This window comes from Pangasianodon hypophthalmus, chromosome 15 (genome assembly GCF_027358585.1).
Source record: "Pangasianodon hypophthalmus isolate fPanHyp1 chromosome 15, fPanHyp1.pri, whole genome shotgun sequence".
Classification (NCBI taxonomy): Eukaryota; Metazoa; Chordata; class Actinopteri; order Siluriformes; family Pangasiidae; genus Pangasianodon; species Pangasianodon hypophthalmus.
Window position 1 is genome coordinate 22,479,021 of NC_069724.1, and position 19,585 is coordinate 22,498,605.

At 40.9% G+C, this 19,585-nt stretch overlaps 1 protein-coding gene across 2 annotated transcripts in view; it reads left to right on the forward strand.

Annotated features, from left to right (window-relative positions):
* dym (dymeclin) overlaps positions 1–19,585 on the forward strand; it is an 81,315-nt gene that overhangs the window by 44,815 nt on the left and 16,915 nt on the right. Inside the window, exons 14-15 of one of the 2 annotated variants that reach the window (XM_053240010.1) lie at positions 2,875–2,977; positions 10,455–15,548. In XM_053240010.1, the coding sequence (XP_053095985.1) occupies positions 2,875–2,977; positions 10,455–10,499 (148 nt within the window). In that variant the 3' untranslated portion in view covers positions 10,500–15,548. Of the gene's footprint in view, positions 1–2,874; positions 2,978–10,454; positions 15,549–19,585 lie in introns of those variants that run through there. The other variant, XM_026928957.3, reaches the window with a different exon arrangement.

The following is a 19,585-nucleotide window of genomic DNA, read 5'->3' on the forward strand; positions in this document are numbered from 1 at the left end:
CAGGAGCTCAACCCAGGAGACGTGAGAGACAGAGCTGGTTATTTTTAACAGTGAAGACCATCAGGGGAACACACCATACCGTCTACCGCTTTTCCTCCCGCTATCTCTCTCTGTCTCTCTCTCACACACACACATATGCGTGCGACTGCCGCCGGAACACTTCGGAATAAGAAAATAGATCAGGGGGTGGAGAAGTGCGAGAAAAGCGTTGACGGAGCGAGAAAGTGGAGGATAGGGAACGCACAAATACAAGTGAGAATTCAGAGACAACACATATAGGCATAGAGACGGTGGATTTTCAAGGAATATGTCCATGTTTTTGACACACACACACACACACACACACACACACACACACAGAGTAAAGCTCCAGGAGCAGACAATGTTTGAAGGCTGTGTGTGTGCTGCTGGTCTGGCTATGCGTTTGTCGTCTCAGCAGGTCACAATGACACAGCTTTCAGACACTCTGTCTAGCCCAAACATCTCACACACACAAACACACAAACACACGCACATATATATATATATATATATACACACACACACACACACACACACACACACACACACACGGACAGTAGTGCAGTCTGCCACCCGGCTTCTCTCCCCAGACAGGACCACCTGCCACTTTCTGCTCATCCATTTATCTTCAGGCTTTACCAAATACACACACATGCACACACATGCACAAACACACACACACGCGCACACACACACACACACACACACTGTATTCATCTTCTGTTTACACGCTTTAAATTCAGTGTATATTAGTGTCTAATAATTACTCCTATCTGGCACTAATCGTTGTGCTTTAATAATTTTTTAATGATTTATAGTTTCAGTTCATCCTCAGGATCTTCAATTTAGAGAGTGAATGGCTTCATCTTTTTTTTTTTTTTTTTTTTTCTCAACATGATATGCACGTGAGTGTGCTCATCTCCTGAGCCAAATATTGTTGAAAGAAACGATGTGAAATGTTCAGTTAGAGAGCATGAAAGAATGTAGTTAACTGAGGTATAGAGTGAAATGTGACACTAACAGTGAAGAAAAACAACTTGCAGCTTGGGGGTGAGGGTGGTGTGTAAAATCAGCTAATCTAATAAAATATCTAAAGCTAATTTGATTCTATAGTTTCAACCTGGTTCCTGAAAAAAGCAAATGCTTGGTGAACTTTGTGGAGAAAAGAATCCTGTGAATGGAAACGTGCGTTTTATACGCTCGGGATGTCCGATAGAACCTTTCAGCAGAAGGTTAATCAAAACAGTGCCACTCTGACATTATGAATTGATGATTGGTCAGAAGGTGTTGATTAATTTTCTGAAACAGAAAGTAGTTCCCGGGTTTATATCAATAAGTTATGCACATGGATTTGCACAGCGGAAGCTTCACATAAACGGGTTGAAATTGTGTGTAATCATTAATATGGTCAAGGAGACGTTTATTTAACATTTATGGAAAGTAAAACAGAAGTAAAACTATTCACCCTGAACACGGAAATTTGGCCATTAATTTCAGTTTAGTTTCACTCTTAAATTTACAATTTTTTTATTTTTAGTTTATTTATTTAGTTATTTGTTCATTATTTTAGTTTATTTTATACGAATGAATTTGTAGGCACTTGTGGAACAACACGTTACTTCATAATGAAGTTTGTGAATGTCTTGTCCTTTGAATGTGATCTACACATACAAATATATTTTAAATGTGTGTGTGTGTGTGTGTGTGTGTGTATAAAATATATACATATATAAAACTTTTTTTTTTTGGGCATTGGTCACATGCTGATTACAGTGGAACTGCAGCATTCACATTTTTGGGAAGCAAATCTGTTGTCCTCCGTGGTGACAAGATTAATGTTTCACAATGGACGGCTGCAGATTAGTTATTCTCAGCTCAGATCCGCCAACAAAACAGGACACGCTGTACCGACTGCTTGAATGGGCTGATAAATGGAGTAAAGTACCGACTGATTCCTGAGTGGAAATGTTAAAGGTTAGCAGTTAAGCTGGCGCAACAACAACAGTGTTGATATCTGTTACTAACTCCATAAAGGAAAACATTTCTGCACACTGTAGCTAGTTATTACTGCACACGCTGTATTGGTGTACTTGTCCACACCGCATAGGGGAGACGTTACTCAAGGCTAGATGTGTCCATTGTGATTGATAAGGTCAGTGTGAGTCATGTTAGACCTTTCCCATAATGCACTCTGCTCTCCTGAAGCCCCTTTAAACGCATGGCATCTTTATCCACATAAACACACAACATAAGCAGAGGTTTGAAGGTCACTGTAAACAGTTTATAAGCATGGAGAGAGCCTGAGGCTGGCCGTAACACACACACACACACACACACACACACACACACGCAGTACATCCTGGTAGCAAAGTCAAGACTTTGCTGTGCTGGAAAACGTAACATTCCCAGCTTTATTTCTGACTGTTGAAAATAATGCTGAATAAAAATGTTGTGCTAAATAAACATCAACACTTTATGAAAAACTTCACCAACTATGGTTTTTTTTTTTTCCGTCCCTCAGAGAACAACTGCAACAACCTACCAACCTACCAACCAAGAACGTTTGTTTTGCATAAGTCACTATGGAGTATTTTTTTCTTTCTCAAGCTACTCATTTGTCCATCCGTGTGTATTTTTAACGCTTTCATTGGCTGAAATTTCTTTTAAAATACGTCTTCTAAGCAGACAATGAGATGACTGTGTCTCTTATCCAGACAGCAGCAAGACAACTTCTTGAGCCGCAAAGCATCACAGTTAGATGTTTTGTGTTGTTAATGTGAGAGATTTTATTGTCTGAACAGATTGGCTGATTAATCTGTCATTCGTCTTGTTTTCTTTCTCTGTGTCTTTCAGTCTGTTTGCACTGCTGTCTAAGAAGCACAATAAGGTGTTGGAGCGAGCCACGCAGTCTCTGCAGAGGCCGCTGGGAGCAGATGGCACGGCGCTGCCGGATTATGTGAGTAGAAGAGGAGGGCAGGAGGGAGGGGGTGTTTGTGTGTGTATGACTGCTCTGTCCTGAGCTCCATGATGAGTTTAAAGGTTCCCACTTGAGAACTGGTGAGGCAGCACACGTGGCCGTTTTCCACAGCAGTTGTCTACAGAAATGGAGGAGAAACTTGTTTTCAGTGCAGATAATGCATAACGGGTCTTGCTTGCGATGACTCAGTATGTCAGAAACCTGCCATATCGTTTGAATACAGGGCATTGAGACTCGCAGTCTAACTAATTTACCTAGTTTCTTTTCAGATCTCTGCGAGAAAGCACTGTAAGGTCGTACACTACTACAGATGATCACAGGATCACATTACCATGTTATACCACAGCGCTGCAGAATTCTTGAATCTGAAAGGTCAGAAGGTGTTGGTTAATTTTCTATAACAGCAGCTCTGACAGTAATTCAAATGATTCAAAATGATTCAAATGATTAATACGCTTGTTCTAATACGTTATCGTTTCTATGGTAACATCTCATTCACAGAGACTTGTAAGAAAACGTATTGTTACTGTGGAAAAGCTTTGTATGAGGAGACGTTTATTTAACATGTAATGAATGAGTCTCCAGTGTCAGTGCTTTGTAAAAGTCAGCGGGTTTTCCACCACGTGAAAGTCTTCAGGAGAGAATCTAATTGTTTCGTCTAATTAACTTCAAGAAAGATAATAAAGAGAGGTTGTGATATGGCTGCTATAATGTAAGTGATAACAGGAGTGAACTTGTCTGTCTATCAGAATAAATATTTGGACAAATGCAGCACAGTTAGATGTGTGTTAATCTCCCCAGGCAAGAAATTAGTCACAGTACTTATTGTACTTATTGTACAATGTCAATAGGTTACTCACTTGAACGCATGCAATGTAGCATAAAACCAGATCATTGGTTGTTGGCCAGACAAGAGATTTCCTTTTTGTGCTTCAACAAAAGACAAAGAGATTAGTGTTTGTCCAAGCAGAACACAACACTGACACTCCTACATTCCAGGATGACAACTATAGAGGTGAAATCTGCATAGGGCCAGATCTGTGTGTGACATGTTGGAGTGGATTGCAGAATCATTGGTCCTGTAGAAGAGTGAAATAGGCACTTGAGTGGAAATGCAAACCCCGTCGGTGGAAGAGTGGGTAAAAGTGACAGGAACTGTCTCAAGACACTGGTGGCATCTTTCCCTGAGCAGGTTGGTAGTGTTATAGCAAGAGGAGGTGTAATCAAGTATTAGCAAATATATACAGTATACTGTGCACATTATACAGTAGCCTTAACATGCTACTCTATCTAATCTGAAGCAGTGTTCTCCCACCAGAGACACCAGTCTCTAGAGGCTTCTAGAATGTCCTGCAAACTGCAGGTGACCTTGTGGCCCTGTGACGTGAAGGGGCGTGTCTGTAAAATGACTAACAACAGGCCCAGGTAAACACAAACAAGCCCCCGGGCCGGAAGGCAGATTAACGGACAGGTTACACACTTTTGCTGAGGCTATGGTTTAAACCATTATTTTTTTTAAAATCATGTTCTACATATTTTTTGTAGTAAGAAATAAAAAAAAAACAACAACTATTGCACCTTTAAGATAGTGTTATTGGTGTCATCAGTTTTGTTCATTTACCTTTTGTGGAAGGAGTCTCCAGTGTCAGCGCTTTGTAACAGTTAGAGGTAAAGCTGTAACTTCCAGAGGGTGATGTATTTTTTTTTTTATCTCAATTATTATTATTATTATTATTATTATTATTATTATTATATTTAAAATCATTATTCCACATTATACGTAACTATAAATGGATTAAAAGTATGATGGGTCATTCTTTAATAAATGCAAATTGTAACTGATGGTAAGTTGCTGTGGTATAGGAGGAAGAAAACACTTAGGGCCACATCACACCACCTGGTTGTTGATTATTTTTCCTATATTAGCATGCTGCTATGTGTTTTATTCCTGCTGGTGACCAGCAGAGGCTCCATGCTCCATCCTTGAGTTCTACGCTGTGTAGTGAAGCTTGTGAGTGATGAGGGGCAAAGATCAGGGCTGAAGTCTCGTCTCAAACCTAGCGCACCCTTGGGAGGAGGGGTACGGCTGCAGCTGGAGGGGCTCAGCATAGACAATAGCAGTGAAAAGTGTGTGTGTGTGTGTGTGTGTGTGTGTGTGTGTGTGTGTGTGTGAGACATACAGGGATGACCAAAGCCTGGCGCGCTTGATTTTTACACAGTCTTCATGTGTTGACTTGTTTGGTGTCTCTTTTGCTCGTGTGTGTTGTGTGTGGGTGTGTGTGGTGTGTGTTTGTGTGTGTGTGTGTGTGTGCACGTCTGCATTCCATACACGTACGTATGCACAAACACACGCCCCGGAGCCCCGCTCAGACGTCTGGCGCGTGTCTGAGTGGGTCAGACTGCTGTCTGCTGCCCTCATTAATGCTCCTCACACACTCCCCTGCACCCCTCTTTTGTCATTCTCTTGTTCTTGCCACTCCTCTAGTCTGTTTCATCCTTTCTTCCATGTCTCAGTCTCTTTTTGTCTTTTGTCTCCGTTTCTTTTTCAGCACACTCCATATTCATGCTTTCATCTCTCCACATCCACGTCATAGTCCAGACACGCGCTACGTCTGGCACACCACGTACACACACACACACACACACACACACACACACACACACACGCATGCACGCACGCCTCGTATGCAAAAATCATGCCACCCAAACAAGACGTCTGCATTCTCAGCCTTCTCTCTCTCTCTCTCTCTCTCTCTCTCTCTGTCTCTGTGTGTGGGAAGAATATTATATACTGGATTCTCAGACAGAGCTTATCACTCCATGGCTTAGTGATATTACTGAATTTTCCTTCCTCAGTTTTTTTTTTTCTCTCTGAAACACAAAGAGAAAGAGCTGTTTTTCTGTCTGCTCTGATACGAGCGTCTCGTGTCATTGATACAAGGATGGGATTTCCTTGTTCCGAACGTGGGAAAAACACACACACTAACTTTGTGCCTCTATTTAATCGAGACATCGTGTCTAAAGATACGAAAATCTGTTATATTTAGATGCGAAACAGTCATCCAGGGACACACAGTGACCCAGACATAATATGAGGAAAATATGCGCACTGCTGGCGGGACGGTGCGCTCCGACTGCAGCACGGCTCTGATTGGCTCACTCACGCCGAAATAATTTTGGATCGCAAGTCTATCATTTCAGCCCCAGACAGCCTTATCGCTCTCATTACAGCCTGTTTCGACTCCACTTCACATAACAGGAAGATATCAAATCTTAGAACAAGGCAAAGGAACCTGTACTGCGGTCATTTCACTGGTTTGGAGCTTTGGGAGTTTTCCAAATATGGAGTGAGGTTAAATGAGCGAGACAGGGAGGTGTATTAGAAAGAAAGGAATGCTGTTTGGGTGAATACTTGGCCTTGAAGAATGTAAATTTTTTATATTGAATAATAAATTGCTTGACATTGTGACTACACAAAGAAAAAAATGTTATTAGACAAAAGCTTCCACTTTTACCCACATGAAACACCTCCAGCAGTACACACACTGAGCTGTTTCTCTGTTAAAGCAGTGCTGCATTGCCTCAGTCTGTATATTAGAACATGACAGTAATGTGCCCTGAGGAGAGAGAGAGAAAGTGTGTGTGTGTGTGTGTGTGTGTGTGTGAGCAACAGGAGTGGTCCTGTGTGTTACACCATCATTCTCACTTTTGTCGTGTACATTTTCTCCAACAAATTTCACAAAACTTGCTCTTAATGAGTATCTGGTTTGACAGACGGTGCTAGAGAGGTAGATCGAGGGAGTGAGAGATAGACTAGAGACCAGACAGATGGAGTGAGAGAGAGACACAGACAGAGCAAGAGAGGGACAAACAAGAGAGATACAGATGGTGACAGACGGAGTGAGAGAGAGACAGATGAAGAAGGACAGACGGAGTGAGGGACATACAGAAGGAGACAGACAGAGATAGAGACACTGACAGACACCAGGAGAGAGATGGAGCGAGAGAGAGATGGAGCGACAGACGGGGCAAGAAAGTCAGATCGAAACGGTCAAAGTGAGAGAGAGAAAGAAGGAGACAGAGTGAAAGAAAGGCACGTGGAGACAGACAAACAGAATGAGAGGCAGACAGAGATAGAAAGACAAGACAGGTGCAGCCAGAGAGAGAATGAAGAACGGAGACAGGCAGAGAGAAGGACAGAAACACAGACGGATTAAGTGAGACAAAGAGTGAGAGAGAGACAGACGGACAGAGACAAATGGAGAGAGCAAGAGACAGACAGAAAGAGATGGAGAGACTAGCAGACAGATTGAGAGAGAGAGAGAGAGAGAGAGAGAGAGAGACAGATGGAGATGAATGGTGCAACCAAGAGACAGACAAATGGGAAGAGTGAGAGAGACACGGAGAGAGAGAGAGCAAGCAACACAGATGGATTAAGACAGAGAGAGAGTTTTATCATTGCACTGCGCTATGTAATAGAACAGAGAGCTGGGGGAAGAGTCAGGTGTGTGTGTGTGTGTGTGTGTGTGTGTGTGTGTGTGTGTGTGTGTGTGTGTGAGAGAGAGAGAGAGAGAGAGAGAGAGAGAGAGAGAGAGAGAGATGAGACACAGGTAAAGGGAATCAGTGAGACAGTACAGGAGCTGGAGCAGCAGTACAGGAGCTAATGTTTATTTAATGTGGTTTTGCAATCGGTGTGTGAAGGAAAGTGGAGGATTACAGGACGGAGGAGTTTCCTGGCTGTTTTAGGGGGTGTGAGGTTGTACAGGTAAGATTCCAGCTACCTGAAGTCCTGAAGAGAACCTCAGGAGAGCCTCAGCCCCAAACTTCAGACTTCAGGCAAAGCTGCCTGTCAGTGTAACAGGAAGTGCAGGAGAGCTTTCAGACCAGTGACTCATCCTGGCTGTTAAATTGAATACATCTCGCCTTGTTTTCAAAAATCAGGCATGGTGATGCACCAAATAAGGAAGTGCCACAGAATATTTTTGTCTAAAAGTGACAGCTGTGTGTTGAGGCAGAGTCTGAATCACTACTTGTCATTGCTATTATTGAATTAATGGGAAATGTAAATATGGTGTACTTCCCTTTTGGACTAAAGGTGCAGTCATCAATTTTGGTTGAGGTTTTAAAACTCAAAATTCAAACGTGTTTTTCCAAAGCCATGCCCTCCAAAACACATCCCCAGGCTAGAACGCCTGACTGACAGGCACGTAGAGAGAGACACCCTTCTGTTCTGATCGGTCGAATGAATCTTGGTGGTCCACGGTAATTGTTTTTGTCTCCTATTTCTCCTTGTTGATGAGAGAGAGGAAGAGAACAGCCAGACTGTTTCAAGCTGACAGGAAGTAACTCAGATAATCACTCTTTACAACCGTGGTGAGCAGAAAAGCAAGAAAACGCAGCAAATCACAGTAGCACTCTACAAATCCTTTTAACTGTAATGACGATTAGGTTTTAAAACGGTGCAGTGTGTAGAAATAGTCACAGAATCCAAGCTGAATGTCAAAACCTCACCTCGTCGTGTGTGTGTGTGTGTGTGTGTGTGTGTGTTGGATAGTTGTATTTTCATTAGCCTCATCTTGAACAGAGTGTCATGTCTCAAACATGTCTGGTGTCGTAACAGCATTTGTCCTCGTGCACATTAACTATACTTTAATTAGAACATGGTGATGAGGTCATTTCCATGAAGCACATCTTTCAGAATTACACCACACGTCTGACACAGTGGATTGCATCAGTCTGTCTGAATGAATAAGGCAACACGAACGTTACCACATGATCACCACAGGACTAAAGTGCAACGCTGATTATAATTGTATTTCATGGAAAGCTCAGATGAAGAAAACTGAACATGGTGTGTTGAGGTCAGGTTTGAGTCACACAGAAGTCATTGGACCATGCAATCCTAAATCTGGGCACAATTTATTCATGAAGCAAGACGTCGCTGATAATTACGACTTAAAATGTAATTCCAAATGATGCAAATGATCAGAGTAAAATGATGGTATGTTATGGACACTGATATGATTGTGTAGAAGAAAATACAAAAAAATGGTTGTGGAAATATTATCTATATTGTCTCTTCCGCTAAAAACTTTTGATGACTCATCCTGAACTAGTCATGTGTTCGTCCAATTGAATGCTCTGTAGAACATATATGTCCCGCCCTCAGGGGTGTGTCTCGCTCTAGCTCATTAGCAGCAAACCTGGTCCATAGTGCATTTTCCTGCATGTTATTCCTTTTTACAATAATCATTTGTTTGAGAAAAAATGTTTGCCATTCGTTTATTTCAAAGAGGGTGGAGTTTGGGTGAGTTTGCGGCTATACGAGGAATGTTGTTCCAAACTGAGGCTGTGCAATTCCAGAACGTCACGATTCTGTCTTTTTACACCATCAGGGGTTGTCCATGAGTAAGTGTAAGTCGCATCATTTTAACAAGTAGCGTAATATTTAAAGTTAATTATAAGCCGACTGTTCAGAGGCGTCAGATGCCTCCTGATGATGACGGTGCAGCTCTCCATCACCACTGGCACCACTTACGGTCAAACTCTGCTCAAACATGTATGCCATAACTCCCATCATCTACCACATGATCCTCGTTAGGCTCTTCACTGTTTGACAGCTAATCTGCTGTCCAGGTTTGTTGAGATTTGGGGGTTTTGAATCAGAATTTAGTATACATGATGGATAAACTGGACATGACTCCATCTCTCCTAACATTAGCACTCTTCAGTAAAACTCTTTTAGCTTGAGGAATTTTGCAAGCTGAATCTCGATTCGTTCTGTCATTTTCTCAGTGATTTATTTATGTATTTAACAGCAGCCAAACCTGTCTAAACATAACAGTCATGTTTTTTATTACTCTATTATGGCACAGATTTAAAAGCTAAAAGTCCTCCTTTGATTTGCATATTGAGTGTAATTGGGCCGAACCTGTTTAGCCTGTTTAGTGACATCACAAAACCAGCTTTGCTAATCAGAAGCAGTGGGGAATCCACTGTTTTAATAATAATAATAATAATAATAATAATTTAGTTACACTCTGTGTTTAAAAAAAGGGTACTAAACTGTGCCTTTCTGTACCTTTATTTGTATCTTTTCAATGTATCTTAAAGTGTTCCTGTAAGCAAGATTGAAGGTACACAAATGGACCATAATTACATTTTAGAAGTTACATATCCTGCAGATTTCTAGGTAAAAGAGATGTACTAAAGGTACAAAAGGTGCATGCTTGAGGGCACCACCTGAGCAGCAAGGAATGGTACAGTTTAGTACCTTTTTTTCCTGGCAGTGTAGCAAATTTGACCAAACAGTAAAATTAGAGTCGGTGAAACTGCCATGTTGATTGAAGGATTTTGTTCGGTCTAGCGTTGTGAAATTGTGAAACTGTCTGGAGTCTTTCCTAACACAGCAGTGTCTGTACGCTCTGTTCCGTGTGTGTGTGTGTGTGTGTGTAAGGGATGTGTGATGATACTAGGTGCAGTCTGGGTGACTCGTTTCTAAGCAGGCAGTCCAGTGGACGGCTCAAACGTAAGCTCTAACGAAGCCAAGGCACAGCAGGATGAAACATTAGCTCCCTCAGGGTGGAGATGGAGATCTGCACGAGGTTGCAGCGTATAACTTTCCCCTTGTAATTCAGACACATTAGCCGTCTGATGTAAAGTGGGAAAACTGGGACTTTCCTCAGGTCTGTGTGAGAGACTCGGGGAGAAGGAGTGTGTCAGGTGTGTGAGACTGGGCGTGGAAGGTGTACAACCCAAAGCTATGCTTATGAAACATTCATAGGAACTGACTGTTATATCTGTACTTACCGAGCACTTTTGTTTTTTTCCCTTTGGCGCTGTATACGTGTCTGACTTATAGGTTGTTTTGTTGTGTTGTAGGTTATTTTGTTATTTACATTTACCTAGAAAAATTGTTGTTCAAGTCCAAACCTAGTGTGCCATATATGAAAATGTTTGAATGTGATGGGTTTTTTTTTTGTGTTGTTTTTTTTTTTCCTCTCTCACTTCGTTATCGTTCCTATGGGTAACAACTTGTACAGGGACTTGTAAGGGGGGACGCTCCATATAAACTGATTAAAAATGTGTAGAATTTTTTGATATGGTCAAGCTTTGTGTGAAGAGACATTTAGTTAGTATTTATGGAAGGAGTCTCCAGTGTCAGCGCTTTGTAACAAAAGGTCAGATGTAAAATTGCAACTTGCAAATGGAAAATTTTCGGACACAAGAAAGTTTTCAGGGATTTCAGGTTTCTCGGTAACATGATGAGCTTTTTTTTTTTTTTTTTTATAAGTAAAGTTAACGTTATAACGTAAGTGAACTAACTTGTTTCTTGGATGTTCCACAACATTAAACATAACGAAAAAAGTATGATGTTCTTTTAATGCATTTTTTTTTTTTTTATATCCGTCTTTGTTTATAAATAGGAAATTGTTAGTAGGCAAACTGGTGCAGTATTAGAGGAATAAAACACTTCAGAATGTTTAGGATTAGGAAAATAACAGTAACTTCTGCTTCATCACACCACCTTGTTGTTGATTATTTTCCTCCAACAGCACGTCCCCAGACAAATGTTTTATTCCTTACATATAGAGTCTACAGTTGAGTTATGAAGATTAGCTGCTGTTTTTTGCCACTGGGAATAAAACTAAAGCGTAATGTGTATATTCTGTGGTGGAGTCTGTGCTTTGTTCTTGTTATGTTTTCACTATCGAGGCTTGATGAAGTGTGGGATTTACGTAACACGGTCTACATGTTGAACGTTACACACTGTCCCATTCATATTTCAAGGCTTCTCTACTCTATACCTTCTCTGGTGTCTGTTTAGCATTTCTCTTCTTTCCAAGTGAAATGGGAACTGAATCGAACTCATTTCCACACACACACACACATTTGCGTTTGTCCTCTGCCTGTTCTGCAAATAAATGCTAATTTGCTCATCTTTTTTCTGTTTTTTGTTTTGTTTTGTTTTTTTTTTAGATAATGGACCATTGGAAAACTTTGGTGTTAGCATTTATACTTTAAATAATTCCATTCAATTAGCGTTGTGTAAGAATTGCTTTAAGGCTCATGATCACACAGGGTCCACCCATGGATTTGAGGCATTTCTAAGTGATAATTAGCCATTTATCATTTTTACATAAGCACTTTATAGCACGTGATCGGAGTCTCTCGCCAGAGATGGGTGTACAGCCTAAATGTCAGGGGATGGAATCAAAGCCGGTTAATTACGGACAGCAGTGTGTAATTGAGCTACATGCTGGAGCTGTGCTGAGACGGAAACATGCCATAATCATTTAGCATACGTGTGCGTGCATGTGTGTGCAAGAGAGTTGCAGTTAACACACACATTATTACGCTGATGATTAACTGCATTAACTGCAACTAAACACGCACTGTTATAGTTGTCAGATTCTCGCGTCCTGCCTCATTGCCTTACTGAAATTTTCATTTTAATTAAAATGTATGTATTATGTACATACTGTATGCACTGTGAAGGTGTTCCATCAATGCGCTCGTTCTAATACATTATATTTTTTATAGTAACAACTTACACAGAGACTTGTATAACAGATGCTCCATGTAGACAAATTAAAAAATGTAAACACTGATATGGTGAAGTTTTCTGTTAGGAAACGTTTATTTCACATTTAAGGAAGGAGTCTCCAGTGGTAAGTTTTCCCACAAGGGAACATCTTCAGGAGTTTGCACTTTGCGGTTTCTCATTAACATGACAAGCTGCGTTTTTTTTTTTTGTTGTTGTCTTAACTTCAGGAGAGAGAAAATAAGAGAAGGTGTTGATGGAAAGACTGTTTATACCTGCTATAATGTAACTTCGTGGAGGTTCCACAACATTAAATGTAACTATAAACGGATAAAAACTATCGCGTCATTCTTAGTAAATTAACATTGTAAAATTTGTGACGTTGCTGCGGTATAAGATGAATAAAACAATTCAAGGTGTGTTATTATAGGAAACTAATCAACAAATGATTGGTGTGATGAGATATATATATATATATATTTGTAGATTTGAGCCCCAGTGTTGATGGTTTCTGTCTTTCATTTAATAAATAGTGCCTAAAATACAGATGATCTCAGGTTGCCTAAGAAATATAAAATCCAGCTACACATCAGTGACAGCAAAACATAAAGGAAGTTTGAGATGAACTCGTACATTTTTCTGTCTGGTACACAATACAAGTTCCAAGTTTATTAATATTCAGTAATTGAGTCTGATTGCAATTTCTCATGGAATTTGATTGCTCTGGTGTCTAGCTAAAGCACAGGAATGAGAATGTTGTCATCAGTTATTAGCTCATTATTAGAACAGTCACACACACACACACACACACACACATTGAGTAGTAGACAGCTTATCTACATGTCTGTGTGCTGTATAGCTCATGAGCTGTGTGTCTCTTATGCAAATCACTCTGATTAGACAGGATGATGATAAAGCTCGTGTAAACAGCACCTGAGTCATCTCCTTGTCTTTGTCTCGTGTCTGCTGTCAGACTCTGATGTCATGGGACTAATCTCCCTGTTCGTGGCATTGACTTGGCTTAGTGTCCTCATGATACTGTTCCTAAATCAGGTGCTTTGAGACAACACATGGCGTTCTGCAGAGGTTGGACATAACGGAGTACACTCGGAGTCACTCAGGATCTGTACTTGAACTTTTCTCTCACTTCTTCACTTTCACTTCAGTACTCAGTATAGTCTGCGTATCTTTTTAAGCTGAAGTCAGAGTTTAAATCCCGACGAAGCCACAGCTATCTATGACCGGGAGTCCAAGCAAAATTGGCTGTGCTCTTTGCGTGGGAGGGGCATACTCTCCCTCCCCTGTCAGTCAAAGCGTCACTAGCCAATCGTGCGCATCTGTGAGCTCAGGTATGCAGAAGAGGGCAGCTGGTAGCTGTCATGGGAATTGGCAGGTGACCAAATTAGGGAGAAGAATGGGGGAAAATTAAAAAAAAGAAAGAAATCTCCTCAAATCTTACTAGAAAAAGTACAAACTGTGGATGAAATTGACATAACTGTTGCTACCCTGATAGCGTTAATGGAAACATGAATCATTTTTTTCCCATCGTGATACATTAATAATAACGTTGTAAAAGCAGCATGTGGTCATACGTGGGGAAAAATCATGAAGTTGGCTTTAGAAATAAAAGAAAAAAATGTAAATGCGTCATGATTTGAACGAACAGGTTTATCATGGCGTTGTGGCCCTCTGATCGAATCGTGAGCTCCCTGGAGATTCCCACTCCTTAAATAGATGTTCTAGTTGTTTGTACTCAGAGGCGAAAGAGACAGTCAGATGAGTCAGAATGATTTTTTGTAACACTGTGTACGTCTGCTGGGGGCGTTGGAATAAAATCTGCATTTCTCACACCTAGAGCCAAGCGCGCCGCTCATCCAATCAGCCACACAGATGTCTGGGTCACCCACTTACATCTGACCTGAATTCCCCAGAGTGCATTTGTGTGCATGTGTGTGTTCTTGTAGGCTAATCTCATTAGTCTTGTGCAGAGCCTACTCTTTAAACCAGCTCAGGGCTCTCCTTCCTTCTCCTGTTCTCTCGTTCTCTGGTCTGGTCTAATTATCGTGTTCTCTCTGACATCATGCCAGCATCTCTCTCTCCCTCTCTCTCCCTGTCTTTGTCTCTCTCTCCCTGTCTCTCCCCCTCCCCACCCCTCTTCTATCTGTCTCATAATTAAACTGGGTGCCCTGATTCATAGTCCTGGCATTAGCTCAGCAGTCATAAATGGCAGACCAGACAGACTCTCGCATCTCCTTTCCTGGAAAATCCTCCATCTCTCTCTTGGACTGGCTCGCTAATGTATTTACACTAATCAACACGACAGCTTGATGGAAGACTTCACCTGGTCTGATTACAGATGAAGCTAACTCTGACTCTTACCCTATGTTCTCACTAGCAAGCGACCAAGCGACAACCATTCATTTTCTAAGTACCGTGTGCCGCAATTTCAGTGACATTTGAATGGAGATTGTCTGCTCTATGCAAATGAGGTATGACTCTGTAAAGCGCCTAATCCAAAGTGCCTACGAAAATGTGTGCTCTGTGATTCTTGTAAAACCTAATGAAATGAATTGCAAAAACAAAATGCTGACTTTGCTTCCATCTACCTCGGTTCTCAAACACTATTCAAACTGGCCACTCTTTCCAGGACTCCCCTAATTCACTGTGTTCCCACGTACCCGGCCAGCCTCATGGGCCAGACTGGACCGGTCTGACCCAGCAGTCTGTTCTGTACCCAGCATTTAAAGCTTTGATAAAATAACCACTGTGAGAACATTAATAACACTGGCGACAGTCTCCCGGGCCGTTAATATGGCCGCTGCCTGTCTGCAGATCTGTACAGCCTTCCAGGAGGCAGCCATGGAGACTGACGGGCAGCAGGAGTTTTCCCCCCAGCAGTTCTTAATTCATTAGCACGAGCCCCTTAAGCCGCCCTGGAGCTGCAACAAGACGTCTCCAGGAGTCTGCGGGTTCACGTTCCTGTTGCTCTCACAATCACGTTTACTGCGTCTGCGGTTAGATTTCAGGCTTTTTTTTTCCCCCCCCCCCTCCACATAATCCACTGTCTGAAGTGCACACACTCCTGTTGCTCTCACGTCAGGTTTAGTTTGTCCGCAGTTAGATTTGGTGTTAGAATTTCAGATTGAATCTTAAAGGTCAGTTCCACTGGATCCATCTTATATTTCAAGTTGGATGACTTGGGTGGTCTTGGAACATCCCTGGACTGTAGTACAGCTATTAGAGAGTGCTTAATGACATCAGTATTGAATTTATCCCGTGTATTTATTTATTAACAGTTCGTCATTTGGTCTAGAATCCAATCCATGGATCCAGATGTTAAGGATAGAAGATGTTATTTTTTGGTAATGTTATTTACCAGGTACAAGATACTGTAGCTTTAAGAAGAAGAATAGAGAAGGTTAGATAAAATCTAAGTACTCTGAAGTTACAATGCAATCGCTCAAACTGTGAATGATGATTGCAGATGCTATAAATCAATCAGCAGACTCTCATACTTGTAGAGTATTATATAGAGGTAAAGCCTATGCTCTTTATTTTCCAAACTCCAGTATGTTTCCCGAAAAGCCATTACTGTTGTTTCTGTCCTTATCTTGAGACTGAGTCTGGAGAATTGGACCCTAATAACTAATGTGTACTCGGTTACATGTACTATGATTTTTTTTTTTTTTTTAAATTAGTCAAGAGTACCTTTTATGTAACCACATTTGTTGTAAAGGGTTTGTCACATCTTGACTTAGATTCATATGGCTTGCCCTTCATGCCATAGTTCATTTTGAATCACTATATTAGTAATTTGAATTTTGTAATTCTACTGCAGTTGTACACAATTGGTCTTGGCTACTTTATCAGCGTCTAGTCTCTGGGAATGATGGCTTCAATGTACAATAAAAAGAATATATGGTCAAGAATCTACTAAAAATGGCCTAGGAACATGTGTACATCTTTACTTTTATTAAAATGCCAGGCTCTATGAATAGACACAAATATGTTTTGGAAGCGTCCCCATGTCCTCGTGCTAGCCCTAGCTGGCTACTGAACTAGCCTGCATTTGTCACAGGTTGACACAGGTGGGATTTCCGTTGTTATATTCTGTAGCTAAACATGTAAAATATACACTGTATGACCAAAAGTATATTGACTCCTTGCCGATGAACCCCATCCCATTCCAAATGCATGAACATTAATATGGAGTTAGTCCCCCTTAGCTGTTATAATGAGCTCCACTCTTCTGGGAAGGCTTTCCACTAGATTTTGGAGTGTGGCTGTAGGGATTTGTGCTCATTCAGCCATAAGAGCATTAATGAGATCAGGCACTGATGTCTGGCACGAAGGACTGGCATGAGGTTGGTGTTCCAGTTCATTCCGAAAGGTGTTCAGTGGGGTTGAGGTCAGGGCTCTGTGCTGAACACTTGAGTTCTTTCACTCCAACCTTGGCAAACCACCTCTTCCTGGACCCCATTTTGTGCACAGGGACATTGTCATGCTGGAACATGTTTGGGCCTCTTAGTTCCAGTGAAAGGAAATCTTAATGCTACAGAATACAAAGACAGTCTGTACTTGTGGCATCAGTTTGGGGAAGAGCCACATATGGGTGTGATGGTCAGGTATGCACATATTTTTGGCCATATAGTGTACTATAAAAGCAATTAAAGCCATCAGGACTGACGTTAGTTTGGTTAGTAGCTTAGCACGCAGGTTCTATGGTTAAAATTTGCAGGTGCCATTTAAGCCTTTTTGTGATGCTCCCCTAATCAGTTTTATACAGCGTTATGAGAGAGCCTCAGTTTTGAATGGAATTTAGTGCTTAATTTAGCCCAAACAACAATTTACATAATTACAATCAGAGAGCTATCCGTTTTAAAACTCCCATCATGTTTTTGGGGTCGGGGGAACGAAAGAGATTTTTAGGCCTTTTTTTTTTTTTTTATTTTGGTTCATATCACCCCTCAAGTTTTTCAAGTCACAGTTCTGTCAAGGTACAAATTGGAGTCACACTACTGAAATGGAAAAACAACATCTTTAGATGGGCTCAGGAAGAACTGACCAATTGTATTGGCACAAAGTCTTATTTATCTACACAAAGGATTTCCTATGAGCGCTAAGCAAGGCTACGAGCTATTAATAAGACCATCATTCAGATGATTAGGAGAAGACAGGTCACCTCCCCGTGCCTTCACTGACAGATGGCTGTCCCCCCAGGCCAACCCACAACTCATGCTGCTTAGCTTGGCTGCACTACAATTAGCCTCGTGATCTAACACCTTGCGAACAAGCAGCCAGGTAATGCTCACCACTTCCTTTTATATGTTCGGATTGCTTTTCACACCTGATCCAAAATGTACACGTGTTTTTTTCGGTGCCTGTTTTTGATTTAGGTCTTGGTGCAGTTGATTTGGTCTGCATCCGAATTTGAAGGGGGAGTTTACGTCCTGCCAAACAAATCAAACTACATATAAGGGATTAAATAACCAAATCTAATAGTGATGTAGGTGTGAAAAATCTCATAAATCTGGCTGTAAAATTCTAAATAAAGCTATGAGTGTTATAAGAAGGTTAAGTAAGGAATAAACGATGACAGGGTGTGCTGTTGTAGGAAAATAATTAGCAGTGACATGGAGTTAGTTACGTTGACTGTTTTCCAGTAACAGCACGTCCTGAAGTGTTTTAGTACTCTTACGCTACCGAAATTTGCCAACATTTTTTTTTATTTTTTATTAAACACCACATCATACTTTTTATCCATTTATAGGTACATTTATAGGTACATTTGTGGAAAGTCCACAAAACAAGTCCTTAAGACTTTAATGTGTCAGAAAACACCTATACCTCTGAGAGACTGTTACAAAGTGCTGGCACTGGAGACTCCTTCCATAAATGTTAAATAAACATCTCCTTGCAGATAACTTCACCATATTAGCAATTACACATTTTGGAAACACTGTTTATTTCTGTGTATCAGATAAGGTATTAAAAACAAGCACATTAATGTAATCCTGGTATTTTCTCTTCAACCGAGAACTGCTGTTATGGAAAATTCTTGAAATTTGTGAAGTCAACAGCGCTGTGGAATCTAGTTGTTGTTTATGTACTAGTTCATAGGTCAAACATTTCAAAGCAAGAAATGCTGAACTGGAATTAGCTCATCTTGATTTGGAGCTGCATTTGTCATGTAAGAACTGATCCTATATCAGGAGTCTGTAGTCTTTGTAGCTTTATAAATACAACTCCAGGCTCTTTTGTGTTTTTGTTTCCTGTCTGTGATGGGGATACTTCACCATTTTGAAAGAGCTCGTGTAAGTAAATCTGCTGTCTTTTGATGTCTGTTCACATTTCTATTCTCTACATGTTCCCTGTGTAAACCGCTTACAGTTGGTTCTGATACAAAAGCCATTTGAATATGCGAGACTGCCGTTGCCGAGCAGATGTTACACGGCTTAAAGAATTATTTTTTTCTTTTATTATAGTTTTACTCCACCTCCTTTTTTTCATTTTAGCGTTCATTTTCTTCTGCCGTCAGTAGTGTTTGTTTTAGGAAAAGTAGACCTTTTGATGTGGTGAAGTGTCTTTTGGTGAGTGTGTTCTCCAATACAAATTCTGTGGGGCGTAGATCACAACTTTTGTGATATCAATATCTTAATTTAGCTATTATATAATAGCTGTACTTTTTTTGTTGTTAGTGGGATGTGTATTTTCATGCAAATAATTTGCATGACCCTGAATAGGTCTGTCTGGCATGTGGTTGAATATCAGCGTGTCCATCACATAAAACAGACAAATGCATGTTCTGATAAGCAGTGTCTGCTCGATCTTTATCAGAGTTAATAAGGGTTGCAGAGCCTAGAGGAATACACTCCCTAAGGCGTGTGCCCACACAAATGACTGCTCTTTTGTTTGTCTCACTGCTTCCCTTGCCCATTTTATGTAAGACATTCTACACTTTCCTGCACTCTCTGTGTACTTTCACCTGATGTATATAATAAATATGTTCTGAAGAAGGCAGCTGGCTGATCTAACATTTCCCG